Source organism: Phoca vitulina, unplaced genomic scaffold (genome assembly GCF_004348235.1).
Source record: "Phoca vitulina isolate PV1807 unplaced genomic scaffold, GSC_HSeal_1.0 scaffold22, whole genome shotgun sequence".
In the NCBI taxonomy this organism is placed as follows: Eukaryota; Metazoa; Chordata; class Mammalia; order Carnivora; family Phocidae; genus Phoca; species Phoca vitulina.
This window is the reverse complement of record NW_022589725.1, coordinates 3,507,514-3,522,358: the sequence shown is the minus strand read 5'-3', so window position 1 is coordinate 3,522,358 and position 14,845 is coordinate 3,507,514. Positions and strand designations below refer to the sequence as shown.

At 55.4% G+C, this 14,845-nt stretch overlaps 1 protein-coding gene across 6 annotated transcripts in view; it reads left to right on the top strand.

The window, feature by feature from the left end:
* Positions 1-14,015, top strand: part of L3MBTL1 (L3MBTL histone methyl-lysine binding protein 1) — a 33,461-nt gene extending 19,446 nt beyond the window's left edge. Inside the window, exons 12-22 of one of the 6 annotated variants that reach the window (XM_032419658.1) lie at positions 330-481; positions 882-958; positions 1,451-1,536; positions 1,722-1,832; positions 2,306-2,420; positions 3,271-3,370; positions 3,561-3,703; positions 3,849-4,094; positions 7,594-7,751; positions 8,180-8,242; positions 11,425-14,015. In XM_032419658.1, the coding sequence (XP_032275549.1) occupies positions 330-481; positions 882-958; positions 1,451-1,536; positions 1,722-1,832; positions 2,306-2,420; positions 3,271-3,370; positions 3,561-3,703; positions 3,849-4,094; positions 7,594-7,751; positions 8,180-8,242; positions 11,425-11,523 (1,350 nt within the window). In that variant the 3' untranslated portion in view covers positions 11,524-14,015. Of the gene's footprint in view, positions 1-329; positions 482-881; positions 959-1,450; positions 1,537-1,721; positions 1,833-2,305; positions 2,421-3,270; positions 3,371-3,560; positions 3,759-3,848; positions 4,095-7,593; positions 7,752-8,179; positions 9,968-11,388 lie in introns of those variants that run through there. The other 5 variants (XM_032419657.1, XM_032419659.1, XM_032419655.1 and 2 more) reach the window with 5 other exon arrangements.
* Positions 14,016-14,845: the final 830 nt, after the last annotated feature.

Genomic DNA, 14,845 nt, shown 5'->3' with positions numbered 1-14,845 from the left:
CAGGCTCGTCTGGGGAGAGGAGGCCTGTGCTCACCCTGGCAGACTCCTTGGGGAGAATGGGTAGCTTCCTGCCTGTTGCTCAGCTTGCACCACAGTGAGGCTGCCTGTGAGCATACCTTGGAGACCGGAAGCTCCCAAGTGGCTCAGGGCTGGGGGTTAGGATTCTGCCCTGGGGGGGACCCTCTTTCTCAGCTGACTTCTCCCCTGCCCCCCACCCCCCCACCCCAGGCATGACTCCTAGAGAACCTACTCCTTCCTGTGCCAGGGGGTTCTGGGTTCGTGCTAGCCCGCCTGGGCCTGGCCATGGCAGACCCTCTTGTTGCCCCCAGAGCCCCCCACCCCTGGGCTTCCAGGTGGGCATGAAGCTGGAGGCGGTGGACCGCATGAACCCGTCCCTCGTCTGTGTGGCCAGCGTGACCGACGTGGTGGACAGCCGCTTCCTAGTGCACTTCGACAACTGGGACGATACTTACGACTACTGGTAGTGGGAAGTCCCAGACTCGGCCTGGGGGTGAGGGGGTGGCCGGGTCCAGAGGCAGTACTTTCAGGCCTCAGGTGCCACGTGGCCCCTGCCTGTTCCTGACATTGATTTTGGCTCTGGGGTATCACTGGCTTTGATCTGTATCCTAAGAAACACAATGTAATATTAGTTGTTTCATCTAAAAATACCAAGGTTAGGATGAGCAAGCCACTGTGTTTCATGATTCTCCCTTCGACATTATGGGAGTCCTGGAGTTTGTAGTTAATGCTGCAGTGTTCGGACTTTTTTATCAGCCATCGGTGTAGCTGTCCCTAAGCAGCAGAGTGAAGGAGGGCACTGAAGCCATGCTGCCATCGTCCTCAGAGTGTCACTCGGGACAGTGAAGTATTCTCGGTTTCAGGTGTGACCCCAGCAGTCCCTACATCCACCCGGTGGGCTGGTGCCAGAAGCAAGGAAAGCCCCTCACCCCTCCACAAGGTGACCCTGCAGCCTGAGAAAATGCCCTTTCCTGGGCCTGGCCCCACAGCCCTCTCCTCCAATCCCTTAGCAGTGCCTCCTTAGCTGGGTCTCTAGGATCTCGGTGAGGGGATGGAAGTGTCCTAGAGCCCCATCTTCTTTGCTTGGGAGTTGAGAAGTCTTTGATGTTAGGAGAGACCTGTCAGCCCCCGGCTCTGCTGAGGTTTAAGGAAGAAAGTTAAATGACCCCCTCAGCACAGGAGCGGGGGTCCAAAGCAAAGAAAGTTTCCGATGGGGCTGGGGCTGGGGCTGGAGCAGCGGGGCCAAGGAAGGGGAATGGGAGCCAGGCTTCCCAGACAGCCCTGTGAACTGTGGGGTGGTGATGTGCTTGGTTCTGGCCAGCACCCCTCTGCCTCAGGAGCCTCTGCCGGGAGCTGGCTCTGGTTGGGGGGGGGGGGGGCTACCCCCCCCCTGCTCCTGGTCCCGCGACATTGTTCTCATCCTGTCCTCCAGACTATCCAGACCCTGATGGCTTCTGTTGGGAGAAATATCTGGAAGAAACCGGGGCCTCTGCTGTGCCCACCTGGGCCTTCAAGGTGGTGAGTCAGCTCTCTCTGCTCCTAGAGCTGACCTCTGGGAAGGCATGGAGCACTCGGCCAGCCAAATGGAGTGCTCCCCACTTTGGCAGGCCACAATTTCCAAGGCACGGCACTTGGGCTCCCCCTCCTTGGGGCCTCGGCTCCACTGAGCTGGGCCTTGGCCTGAAAGCTGCTGTCCCCTGCAGCGGCCCCCACACAGCTTCCTGGTCAACATGAAACTGGAAGCCGTGGACCGCAGGAACCCAGCCCTGGTGCGCGTAGCCAGCGTGGAGGATGTGGAGGACCATCGGATAAAGGTGGCCCCGGGCGCCTCGGGCTAGGGGAGTGGACAGGCTGTTGGGCAGGAATTCTGTAGAGTGGTTAGAGGTCAAGGGCATGGCATGAGCCAGACATAAGGGAGGCTGCAGGTCGTAGGAAGAGAGCTCTACACTCGAGGTTGAAGAACTTGGTCTCGCTCTAGCCTCATCTGTGACTTATCTTTGTGGGCTGGGACCAGTCATCTCCCCTCTCTGAGCCTATCAAGTGGGCCTGATGACCCTTGTCCTGTGCCTGGATTGATGGAAGATGCCAGTAACTTAATGAGTGAAGCCCTTGGAAAATGTGGTGGCGGAGGCAGGTTGTTGTGAGGTTGGCCCCTTGGTTCTTCCATCCAGGATGTCGCTTCTGACAGGCCCCAGGGACAGGGAGAGCCACCAGGAGCCTGGAGGACCTCCTGGCTGAGCTGGGTTCCACGAGGAACGCCTGACCTCCAACGGCCTTTCCTCCCCAGCTCCACTTTGATGGCTGGAGTCACGCCTATGACTTCTGGATTGACGCCGACCACCCGGACATCCACCCCGCGGGCTGGTGCTCCAAGACAGGGCATCCCCTGCAGCCTCCTCTCCGTGTGTACCCTTGGGACGCTCTGACCCTTTCCTGCTGATGTCCAACCCAACCCCATGAGCTCTGACAGTCCCCCTCCTATAGCTTGCCCGGGAGATTCTGACCGACATGCACAGGGGGGCTCTAGTGCCCACAGTAAGCTGTGGGATTCCCCCATCCTCCCTGCCTCAGTGGTCTCTGCTACACTGAGCCACGCTTCCGGCTTCCCCAGCTATTGGGTTTAGGGTGCTGAGCTGTCCAGGGGCAAGCTCACTTGGGATCATGAGCCTCGGAGGGAGTTATGCACCCGGGGAGTTCCCTCAGCATCCAGCAGAGCCTCACAGAGCAGACATTATGTTTGCTAAGGAAACCAGGTTCCCTTAACTACAGTCCTGGTCCCTGTAGGTGGGGTGGGAGGTCAGGTCATCGGACCGCCCAGCTCCAAGACACATGGGGTATTGATCCTTCTCGATTATTCTCCAAGCATGAGTAGGGCCTAAAGCAAGTTACCAGAGCCTTAACAATGAAACAGGGAAGCACACAGGGTAACATAATCGTGCCTGGTGCGGCTTCTCAGCTGCCGTGCCCACTCCAGCTCTGAGTTGATCTTCTCCCCTAGGGCTCTCCTCTCAGAGACAGGGCGCCTGGGGTTTCAGCAAAGGGTATGAGAGCCAAGCCCCCATACCCCAAAGAGAGGCAGATCCTCAGTAGCAAGAAATGATGTCACAGTCTAGGTTAGGGCCCTGCAGCTGGGGAGCTAGCTCCTAGTGCTGAGCTTCCCCATAGAAACTGTTCCTGCGCTCCCTGCCCTCCATCCCCCCATCCCACCCCCAACCCAGGACCCTACGCTAACTCTTCTTCCTGCTCCGCCAGGACCCAGAGAGCCCAGCTCTGCCTCCCCTGGGGGCTGTCCCCCTCTCAGCTGTCGGAGCCTGCCACACACTAGGACCTCCAAGTACAGCTTCCACCACAGGTGAGTGAGGGGCTCCTGCTAAGAGACCCTCGGGCATTGTTCAGGGAGGGGCTTTCCTACACCTCAGGTGCACGGCCCATCAGGGCTCCCCAAAAACACTCTCTGAGTGGGGCCAGCGCTGGGAAGGGCTCAGTGGGAACAAGTGGGGATTCAGCCCAACTTAAGCCTTCTTCTTCTTCCTCTTGCCCAGGAAGTGCCCCACTCCTGGTTGTGATGGTTCCGGCCACGTCACAGGCAAGTTTACAGCTCACCACTGCCTCTCGGGCTGCCCGCTGGCTGAGAGGAACCAGAGTCGGCTGAAGGCGGAGTTCTCCGACACAGAGGCCTCGGCCCGTAAGAGGAACCTCGCGGGCTTCTCCCTAAGGAAGAAGCCTCGCCATCACGGCCGGTGCGGAGGGCAAGGGTGCAGGGCCTCGTGTCCTCTGGGGCCAGGCCAGGCGCTGATTCCCTGCCACGGACCCGGTCCCTCTCTCTCCAGGATTGGCCGTCCTCCAAAGTATCGGAAGATCCCGCAAGAAGATTTCTCGAGTAAGTCCTGACTCCTCTACCCCATGCCCTTCACAAAGTGTTCACAGTGAGTGCGTGGTAACTGGGGGGAGAAGTCACGAGGGGAAGCCGAAGGGGGCAGCTGGTGGGGAGGCCGCCTCTTGCTTTCAGGTCCTTGCAGTGGTGAGAGCACAGGAGTGCCCTCGGGTTCCAGTCCCACTTCACCAGAGACCTTGTTGTGAGTCTGCAGGAGACACAGAGCCGCTCTGGGCCTTGGGTTCCCCACTGTGTGGCAGGAGGATGCCCCCTAGCCCTGCTCCTCTCGATTCTAGGCCTCCTGGGAGGGAGGCCTGGCTCTCACTGTCTAGGTGTGTGACCTTAAGCAAGTCACTTAATATCTCCGAGTCTGTCTCATTTGAGGATGTAAATAATACTTCTTTCAGGCATCAAGTACCTGAAATAATAGTACTTAGCAATAGTACTTAACAGTAGTTTACTGAGCACCTACTGAGGGTCAAGCACTGTCACAGGTGCCTACGGACATGGTCGCTGACTCTCACAGGCCTCCTGGAACGTGGACACCATTCTCTTCTGCTGAGAGAGGAGGAATGGGAGGCTCAGGCTCAAGGCAAGTCCCTTGCCTTGTAAGGGGCAGAGCTGGGATTCAGACCCGGGTCTGACGTCTGCTCTGTGTGCTGGTGTAACAGACTGAAAGCACCTAGCCCAAATGTCAGCTCACCCCTCCATCTCCTTTGTCTTAGCTTGGCTGCCACAACCAAGTACCCCAGACTCCGTGGCTAACCCACAGAAGTTTATTTTCTCACACGTACAGAGGCTCAAAGTCCAAGATCAAGGTATCCGCAGGGTTGGTTTCTTCTGAGACCTCACGCCTGGCTCGCAGGCGGCCGCTTTCTCGCCGTGTCCTCCCGTGGTCTGCCCCTGTGCCTGTGTGCTCCTGGCGTCTCTCTGTGCGTGTCCAAAATTGCTTTTCTTGTCAGGACACCAGAATGGATGAGAGCCCACCCTAACGGCCTCATTTGAACTTAATCACCTGTTGAAAGACCCCGTCTCCCAATACAGCTGACCCTTGAACAACAGGGGTTTGAACTGCGTGTGTCCACTTATGTGCGGATTTTTTATAGCACAGTACTATAAATGTGTTTTCTTTATGATTTTCTTTTTTTTTTTTTTTAAAGATTTTATTTATTTATTTGACAGAGAGAGACACAGCAAGAGGGGGAACACAAGCAGGGGGAGTGGGAGAGGGAGAAGCAGGCTTCCCGCCAAACAGGGAGCCCGATGTGGGACTCGATCCCAGGACCCTGGGATCATGACCTGAGCCGAAGGCAGACGCTTAACGACTGAGCCACCTAGGCGCCCTTCTTTATGATTTTCTTAATAACATTTTCTTTTCTAGCTTCCTTTATTGTAGGAATACAGAATATAACCCATATAACATACAAAATCTATGTTAATTGACTGTTTATGATATTGGTAAGGCTCCCAGTCAACAGTGGGGTATTAGCAGTGAAGTTTTTGGGGGAAGTAAAGTTATACATGGACTTTTGACTGCATGGGATGTTGGTGCCCCTCAGCCCCACATTGGTCAAGGATTAAATGTATAGTCCCATTCAGAGGTACTGGGGGTTAAGGCTTCAACATATGAATTTGGGGGGAACACAGTGAAGCCCATAGCATGCTCCAAAGGGAGGGACAAGGTGACTGAGCCTTCCATTGGGTGACAGATTCACCTCATGTCTTCCGCCACCAGCACAGGGCCTGATACACAGCAGGAACGCTAGGGATCTTGCCTTAGTTGAGTTGAATGCCCATGGTCTTAAGGCTAGAAGAGACCATGGGAGATCACCTGGTTCAGTGCTCAGTTTGTGGACAGGACTTAAGCTCTTCCCGTTCTTCAGGAACAGTCTCTGCAACCTAGACTATATAGCATGGTCGTTAAAAGCACAGCCCTGGAATCAGACCTCGGCTATGGCGGGAGAGGGTGAGGAAAGGCTTCCCTAATAATAATAATAATAATAATAATAATAATAATAATGCTATAGGCTGAATGTTTCTGTCCCCCCACAAATTCATATGTGAAACCAAATGGTATTAGGAGGTGGGGCTTTGGGGAGGTGGTTAGGTCATAAGTGTGGAGCCCTCACAAATGGGATCAGTGTCCTTATAAAAGAGACCCAAAGAGCTCCCTTGCTCCTTCCACCATACGAGACCCAGCGAGAAGTTGGCTGTTAGCCAGGAAGTGGGCCTTCACCATATACCAAATCTGCTGCCACCTTGATCTTGGACTTCCCAGCCTCCGTGACCATGAGGAATACATTTCTGTTGTTTATAAGGCCAAAGAAACCAAAAACCCAGCAGCTTCTGACCTGCCCCTAGTTGGCTCACAGTTCGATAAGACACCCTGCTGCCCGAGAGAGCCCCCATCCCATGCTCTGGGGAAGAAAGAGAAGGAGCAGGGCTCCCTACAGCCTCTTGGCCTTGTCCCCCAAGACCCCTCCGCTGGTATGTGGAGAACCAGAAACGGCCTCAGAGGCAGGAGGCCAAACCTCCTGTGGCCAGGAGATGGCCAGGAGACGAAGCGCTGGGCGGAGGCTGCCTGGGGAGAGGCTGCTGGTGCCGCCGGCGGGCGCCGAGAGCTGGCTGAGCGGCTCACGGGAGCGGCTTCCTCGTGGGGCTGGAGGCTGGGCTCCTGGGGTCCGATGAGCAGGGATGGCAGCAGGCAGGAGGAGCTGCAGAGGGCGGCGCGAGTGGGCGGGGTGGGGGGGAGATCCTAATAGGATCCCGGAGGCTCTGCGGGTGGTTGCGAGGGGCAGAGTCGGGGCGAAAGTCCGAAGCTAAGGGGCCAAAGTCAGGGCAGGACCGTCTGTGACGAGAAGGGGGCGGTGGCGAGGGGCGGCCTCGGGTCCAGAACTGACGCCCAGTGAACAGCAAAGAGGCAGCTGTCTTGGGCTGTGGGCAGAGAGAGGCAGGGCAGGCCCCGTGGGGCAGGGGCCACATGGCTCAGGGCCTGCCGAGGCTGGCGAGGTAGGCCCGGGCCAGGCTCGTCAGAGCGGCCAAAGGGAGTTGAAGTCCAGGCAGGTGAGCGCCGGGCCTGGCCAAGGAGGAGGCCCCGCAGAGCAGCGTCACTCGTGAGACCCCGTAGCAGCCGAGGCTGGAGGCCAGGAGGCAGGCCCCAGGCAGAGCAGCGGGCAGCGTAGGCAGGGGGCGGAGCGGGCTGGGGTGGGGTAGGGGAGAGGAGCAGAGCCGGACGCAGTGGCCGGGCTTGCGGGGGGCAGGGGGTTCCCATACGGAGCCCCCCTGACTCAGCGACAGTTGGTCAAGGCCCCAAAGGCCTCAGGAAAAGGAGGGCAAACCGAACGGGCTTCTGCTGCCAGGGCTGAGCGTCTTGGCTGTTGGAGCCCATTCTGGTGCGGGGCATCTGGAGAACTGTCGGGAATGCCTCAGCATCTCCTTGTGGGGCCCAGGGTGACGCAGCCTCAGAGAGATGGGGCTGGGGCCTTCCTCACAGCTGACTCCCAAGAGTCTGTAAAGTGAGGGACTCACTTAACCAGGGGGAGCGAGCAGTGCATGAGGAGTCCCGTCGCCCTCCCTCTTGGCTCTGCGAGACCATCACTCGGAAGGGGGCCGCGGTCCTCCCAAGGGGCGTGGGTACGAGCGGGCCTCGGGGAGCAGCTGAGTCCTCAGCATCGGCCTGCAGCCTCGGCCTCTGCCTCCAGCACTAGCCGCCGACGCCATGCACCAGTCCCTCTTCCTGTCGGCCCTGTCGGCCCACCCGGACCGCTCGCTGTCCGTGTGCTGGGAGCAGCACTGCAAGCTCCTGCCGGGAGTGGCGGGCATCTCAGCCTCGACGGTTGCCAAGTGGACCATTGACGAGGTGAGAGCGAGGACCCGTCCCCGTTCCTGTCCCCTACTTTGCCGTCTCACCGCAGCCTGGCGGGAGGGCTCAGGAATGGCCCTGGTCAGGCAGAGGCGGACGCTGCTCCTCACAGCATCTGCTGCCCCTCCAGCCTGTCCGCCGTCCCTCCTGGTGCCCGGCAGGGGCTGCGAGATGGTTCGATAGGCCTCCCCTGGTGGGTGGGGGAGGGACGTGCTGCTAGTTCCCATGCAAGTCGGGCGGGAGAGACACTTCACCTGGGCCCCACCTTGCTCACCCAGCAGCAGAGATGCAAGAGTCCTCTTAGGCTAATAAGAAAAAGCGACACTGTCAAAGCCCAGAGAGCACCAAGTGCACGTGGGCCCGCCTCCGCCCTGCACTCCCAAGCCCCTGTCCCCTTGGCAACACGTGCTTCTCTGGTTTCCAAGGTCTTCAGCTTCGTTCACACCCTGACCGGCTGTGAGGACCAGGCACGACTCTTCAAAGATGAGGTGAGGTGCAAGTGCAGAGTGGGGACAGAAGGGTCAGCCGCTGAGGCGACCAGGGAGCGGATGCCCTCACCAGCCCTGCCCCCTGCTAGGGAGGGCCCTCTGTTGTCGTGCCTGCGGGAGACTGGTCACAGTGACCCACGTCTCTGGGAAAAACCCGGTATGGACTATGGCCCAGCTTGCAAACCCTTTGTTCAGATCACGGCAGGAAGAAAAATGCCTCTTGGAGACAGGGCTCCATTCACTCCTCTGCTCTCTGCCCAGCCTGTCTTCCAGACCTAGCTCACTAGGGACAGTAAGTTAAAGTGGCTCTTGAATGGCGTAGGTCTGCCTTTTACTGCAAGGATCCTAGCATATACTTAATACCAAGACCCCAAAGCTTACCAAGGATAAGAAACAGTGAGTCGTACATAAAAGAACCCTAGCTTTACAGACAGTGTGGGTGTGAATCCCAGTTCTGCCAGTTTGAGCTCCTTACTATGTCTGAGTCTGCATCATCTTATCTATAAAATGAGATAAAATGGGATAACGAGGGCTAAGATGATGACGACCTTGCAGGGCCGTCTTGAGCATTGGAAATGATGAATGGATCATTGTACCAGAATGTCTAGTATAATTATATCACTAGCCTGCTATAGAATAATACACAAATCCTATCACTCTATAAGAATGCCTGGTACAGTGGGGGCTCAGTGGTGGTTCTGGCTCTTAATAGTCATCCTTAAGTAAAGAACTTTGTCGTGACTCTCCCAATTTACACAGTTGGAAACTGGAAGGGACCTTGGAGTTTGTTTAGATCTTCCTTCCAAAGAATACACACATCCATCCCCCATCACCCAGGAAAGCATAGTCTCAGCTCCCCGTAGATGCCCCCTACAGGTCAGGCGCCCGTAAGAAAGAAGTCTGCTCCTCTCCCCCGAGAAGAATCTCTATCCAGACCCAACACGGCCAGTTCTTCATAGTATCCTTGCGCGGCGGAGGATAACTCCACCCGCTCTGGGTGCTTGCCTCCTAGGCTGGTGATCTTACTGTAACATACGTGTTCAGAGCCGTATACCGGTTTCAGGGCCTTCTGACCAGCACAGAACATGCTGGTGGAGTTCTCCAGTACCTGCTTTTTGGTTTTGTTTTTAAAAGGACTTTATTTTTATAGAGCAGTTTTAGATTGACAGCAAAATTGAGAGGAAGGTACAGAGATTCCCCGTCAACCCCCCACCGTGACGCATGCACAGCCTCCCCCCCTTATCAGCTGCACTCACCACAGTGGCACGCTTGTTAGAGTTGTTGAACCGACAGCCAGATGTTTCTTAATGGAGATGAAAATGTACATGGAGCAAAATCCACACATCCTAAAAGTACAGTTCCACGAGTTCTGTGAGATGTATGCACCCTGAACCCAGTGCTTCAACCAAGATATAAAACATTCCCACCATCCTGGAGGGCTCTTTCTTGGCCCCTCCGTCAGTCCCCGCCCTCATCAGCAGCTGCTGTTCAAATTTCTAGCGCCGTAAGTTAGTTATACCTGTTCTTGAACTTCACATAAATGGGGGTAGAGCTTTTATTCTTGGTGTCTGTCTCTTTTCACTCTGTAATGTTTTTGAGGTTCATCCGTGTTATTGTGTATACCAGTAGTTTGTTCATTTGTATTGCTGAGTAGCGCTCCATTTTATGAATAGCCCACAGTTCTCCTGTTAATGGATATTTGGGTTGTTTTCTCTTCCCCTAGATACAAACCCTATATATATATATATATATATATATCTTTTTTCTTTTTTTTTTTCTATCAAAAATTAAGTTTGCACTAGCTTCATTATAACCACATCAGACCAGTTTGGAGGTCATGAAAGTCCCCAAGTGCCTTTTATATCAATTATCCATTATAGTCTAACCGCATTTTCCAGCTTGTTACTTGTACCACTGGATTTTTTTTTTTTATTAACCTAATGTAAAACTTTACTTTTATCCCTATTAAATGTTATTTTGTTGGTTTCATAGTCTCATTGTTTTAAATCTTGATTCTGTCATCTCTGATATTAGTAAGCCTTTCCAGTCTCATACAACTTACCATTTGATAACTAGGGCACACCTTCACCACACCTGTTTCACGAGACGGAGCCCTGTGGCACCCGTTAGAGGTCTTCCCTCCATGACAGCAGTCATAAGTCAGTGCTCCCTGAGTGCGGTGGTCAGTTAGCCACAGAGCCACGCGAGACTTAGGTGCTCCAGCATCCTCCCCTTGTCGGAAGAAGGGCTCGCTCCCCCCAGGGCACCTGCTGCATATCTCAGTTCAGCATGGTCTGGGGTACAAAAGCAGCGGCCAGCAGGGGCCCAGGGTGGACTGCAGCAGCAAATGGAGTCTCAGTGGGGAGCAGGACCCTGTGAGAGCTGAGGATGACCCTTCCCAGGATCTGGTCCACGCTCCAGGGAGGGGCCTTTGTCGGGCTGAAATGATACATTCGGACACACACGTCAAGATTCTCTCCAGCCACAGACCAGTCATTTGAGGGATGTGTCATGAGTGAGAAGTTAGGGCAAAGCAGATGGATGGTCTCATGGGTAGTCAGTCTGTCCAGTCTGGCGGTCGGCCCTGTTGGTGCTAAGGAAAGTCTGCCCAGATTCAGACTAAATCACTCTGCCGTCCTCTCTCCCCCCAGCCCCCCCGGCAAGAATAGCTCGTAGGTGACACTGTGTACATCACACCGCATCCCCGGCGCGTGTCCCCGGTGTCTGCCTGTTGACCTGCCAACAGCACGGACACTGACCCGGGGCTTTGTGGGGGAAGCACAACAGCAGGTGTTTGGAGGCTGCTGTCTGTGGGGACTCAGAAGACGTTAAGCACATACACACTGACATCAGACCAGGCAGCAGAAAGAAAGAGAAAGAGTATGTGTGTGAACATGGGGGAGCCAGTGGAGATCTCTGTCCTTCTCTGTCCCCATCGCTATCTTCCTTTTTTCCTTCCTCCCTCCCTCCTTTCTCCTTTTCCTTCCTCTTCCCATCTCTCTCCTCCTCCCCGCCCCTCATGCAACCTTGACTCCGATTCTCTTTCTCCCCTGCCCGCTCCCCATGCATACCCCACCTCTCCGTCACTCCTTCCCACGGCCCTCTCCACCTTCTCTGCCTTCCGCCTCCCTCTCCCAACCCCTCAGATGATTGACGGCGAGGCCTTCCTTTTGCTGACACAGGCGGACATTGTGAAGATCATGAGCGTCAAGCTGGGTCCAGCCTTGAAGATCTATAACGCCATTCTCATGTTCAAAAACGCCGATGACACCTTAAAGTGAGTGGCTCAGGGCTGGGCTCACCTCCAGCCCAAGCTGGGCCTCCCTCTGCAGCTGATGCTTCCTTCCCAACTTGAGTTCCTCATATCCCACCCATACCCCCACCACCCTCTACGTCTTACCAGGGGTGGCCCTCCTTCTCTCCGGGGCTGCTTCCTGCAAGGTACTTGGGAGTCCTAGCCCCTGAGTCCTGGGGCTCATCTGCCACCAGGCACACCAGTGAGGGTGTGACTGGGCTGGGGGAACATTACCAGGGGAGTGGATTGGAGGGGCCCTGCCTCTAGCCACCCCACCTCTCCAGCTGACTTGTGTGATCACCGAAGGGTCTTTTTCTTAGCGGTTAAGGACAGTCTGGTTGAACAGGAGTCCTCCGGTTAGAGGCTCATTTCTCTTGGGCCTCTCTCCATGCTTTTCTTTCCTTGGTTCCGACCAAGAAGTGACCCAGCCACAAATATATATACTCATTCTGCTGTCTGGTTTCCTGGGCTGGGCCCCCAGCCATGGCCCTCCCAGACCCCACTGGCTCTTCCCCCTTAGATGGGTAAGCTTCGGAAATAGGTTGTCAAAGGATCCGCTGGGAGTCTCTGGCTGCTTTTCTCCCTTTCGCCCAGAAGCGGGGGATTCCAAGCCAAGATGCCTTCCTGAGCATGCCCTGTGCTGGATCAGCTGGCATCTTGGTGGCCCACGCCAAGCCCCGTTTCCAGCAGAGTGGGTGGTTAGAGCCTGTTTTACCCATGCAGAAAAGGTTAAGGCTCCACATATGTTCCCCATGTGCCCTTCCTGTGTCAGGTGTGGGGAAGAGGCAGCCCAAGGGTGTGTCAGACAATCTCGGGTCTTTGGCCAGAGGGGCAGCCCCAGCAGGCATGATGGGCCCCGAAGCTGGGCACGACATCCTTCCCTGCAGCCATGGACCTCAGCCAAGGTATTGCCCCCGGGCTGAGGACCCCATGCCTGCCAGGCCTCCTGCCGTGGTCTAGCACACATACCTCACAACATCACATTCGACCTGTCCCGTAAATGTCTTGCTCTTGAGGAGTCTTACAAAGTCCCCTTGAAGTTGGAAGTTGGGAAGGTGAATTCTTCTGTCTTTGAATCCTCTGTGTCCGTGAGCTGTGAGCCTTTCTTACCACTCTCCCTTTGCAACTGCCAGCCAGGTGGCCTGCCGGGGCTTTGGGACTTCACCCTTCCTGTCCAAGTGGGGGCCTAGCCTCCACAGAGCCACTGCCGAACCAGCCAGGGAGGGGCGGAGGCAGAGGGCCCGGCAGCAGCTGGCCCCCCACGGAAGTGAGGGGCAACCGCCAAGCTCCCTCCCGTGGCCCCGGGTGCTGCGAGGGGCCTGCAGGGTGCAGAGCCAGGCCCGTTCCCTCAGTCACGTGATGTGTGTGCCCATAGGGCACCCTCAGAAGTGTCAGACAGGTGCATCTGTGAGGCTCAGCGTTGGGAAAACGTCAAGGGCTATTACTGTTAAAATATGAAGCGTTAGCTTTCCCACAGAAGTGGGACACCCAAAGCTCTGTTGATTTCCTGCCGCAGCCCAGTACGGGACCCTCTCTCACATGGGCCCCCGCGGCTCTGCAGGGCAGCCAGTCAGCCGCCCCGCTGAACTCCCACAGGACTTCGGATGCTCCTGCCCTTTCGGCCCTTAGAGGCAGCTCTGAGCACACCCTTCCTGGGGAGAAAGTGGGCAGGCCCTGCCTCTGGCTGAGGCTCAGCTTTACAGAGGTTCTTTGGTGTCCCCTTGGCCAAGAGTCAGGAGGAGCCCGTCAGCGTCTGTCCCTTGGTTCGCTTGGGTGGTGGCAAAGCTCCCCAGCTCCTTGGCCGGGTCTGCTCCTCTTTGAAACTGAGGAGAAACGGGCATTGTGGTGTGAGGAGAAGGCAGCGAGGCCGCGCAGCTGAGCCGCAGGACCTCCGCACTCCCGAGGAGCAGGGCTGGGGCGGCGGACCTGCCGGCCACCCTCCAAGGCCTGCCTGCGGGAAAGGCAGGCTGGACCCACGAAGGGCCTCGCGAGAAGGAGGCCTCAGCACTTTCTGCACCAACGTCAAACTCTTGGGAAAGAAACCAGAAAAAAGGGGGAAAGCAGTGTGCCCTCCTGCCCCTTCCCCCCAGTCCTGTCCCCAGAGGAGATCTTCACACGCTGACCGCTGACCGGGGTGCAGGTGAAGGGAGGGAGTCGGGGCCAGGGCCCTGCTCTCAGCCGCAGCTGCGCCCAGCCCCCGCCCGGCCCTGGCTTAGGTCAGTGAGGACCTTTCTGTTTAATTTCTGAAGCAGAGAGAATGATTCCAGAGTTTGAAAATGAAGCCTGTTTGCACTTTCATTCACATGCACTTTGGTGGAATTGTTTTTGTACTTTCCGTGTGTGTGTGTGCGCGCGTGCTCTAAGAGAATCCTCTGGTTTAAGATAAAGTGACTCTTGACTCTTGAGGGAGAAAAATTTACAAACTGTGGTGTTTTGTCAGTGTGTTGAAACAACATAAATAAACTTTGAACATCTGGATGATATGCAGTCAGAGTCTGTTTCTATTTTCATGATAAAACATCCAGAAAACACAAAATGAGTATCAATAGTGCCATTATTGAAGAGAATAAAGTATTCTCTTTGTTGTTAGGGGGTCCTTATTCTATTTTAAAGATAAGAAACAAAGGATAAAGATAAATGGGTATACTTGTCTACACTGAGAAATATAAACAATGGGAACCCCCAGAAAACAGTATGAATAAGACCTGATCCTTGACAGTTTATAAATGGACAGGGGCAGAAAATTCAATGAAGTCCTCCAGTTTTTATTTTTTATTTTTTTAAAAGATTTTATTTATTTGACAGAGAGAGATAGGGAGAGCAGGAACACAAGCAGGGGGGAGTGGGAGAGGGAGAAGCAGGCTTCCCGCTGAGCAGGGAGCCCGATGTGGGGGCTCCATCCCAGGACCCTGAGATCATGACCTGAGCCCAAGGCAGACGCTTAACGACTGAGCCACCCAGGCGCCCCTCCTCCAGTTTTTTAAAATAACATCAAACTTTCAGGTGGGAAATGTCAAGCTGAACGGTTAGACTTCGTTAAGTTTCCCAGGGACTGTGAACAAACGGAAAAGTGGCAGAAATGCCCTGTCCAATGACATCAACCCCTTTCTTGTCAATATCCTTAATTTCTTTGCCCTACTGCTCTTCCAGACTACTCAGCTAGAGTACCAACCACAGGGCTGTCCAAGCCCATCTTCTCCAACTTTTACCAGGAGGTTATCTGACTAAGCCGATTAGTGCCATTGTTGACTGATGGTCTCTGGCTTCAGTATGGACTCTCAGGGCTGCGCAGGAAGCAGCTGGGTTTT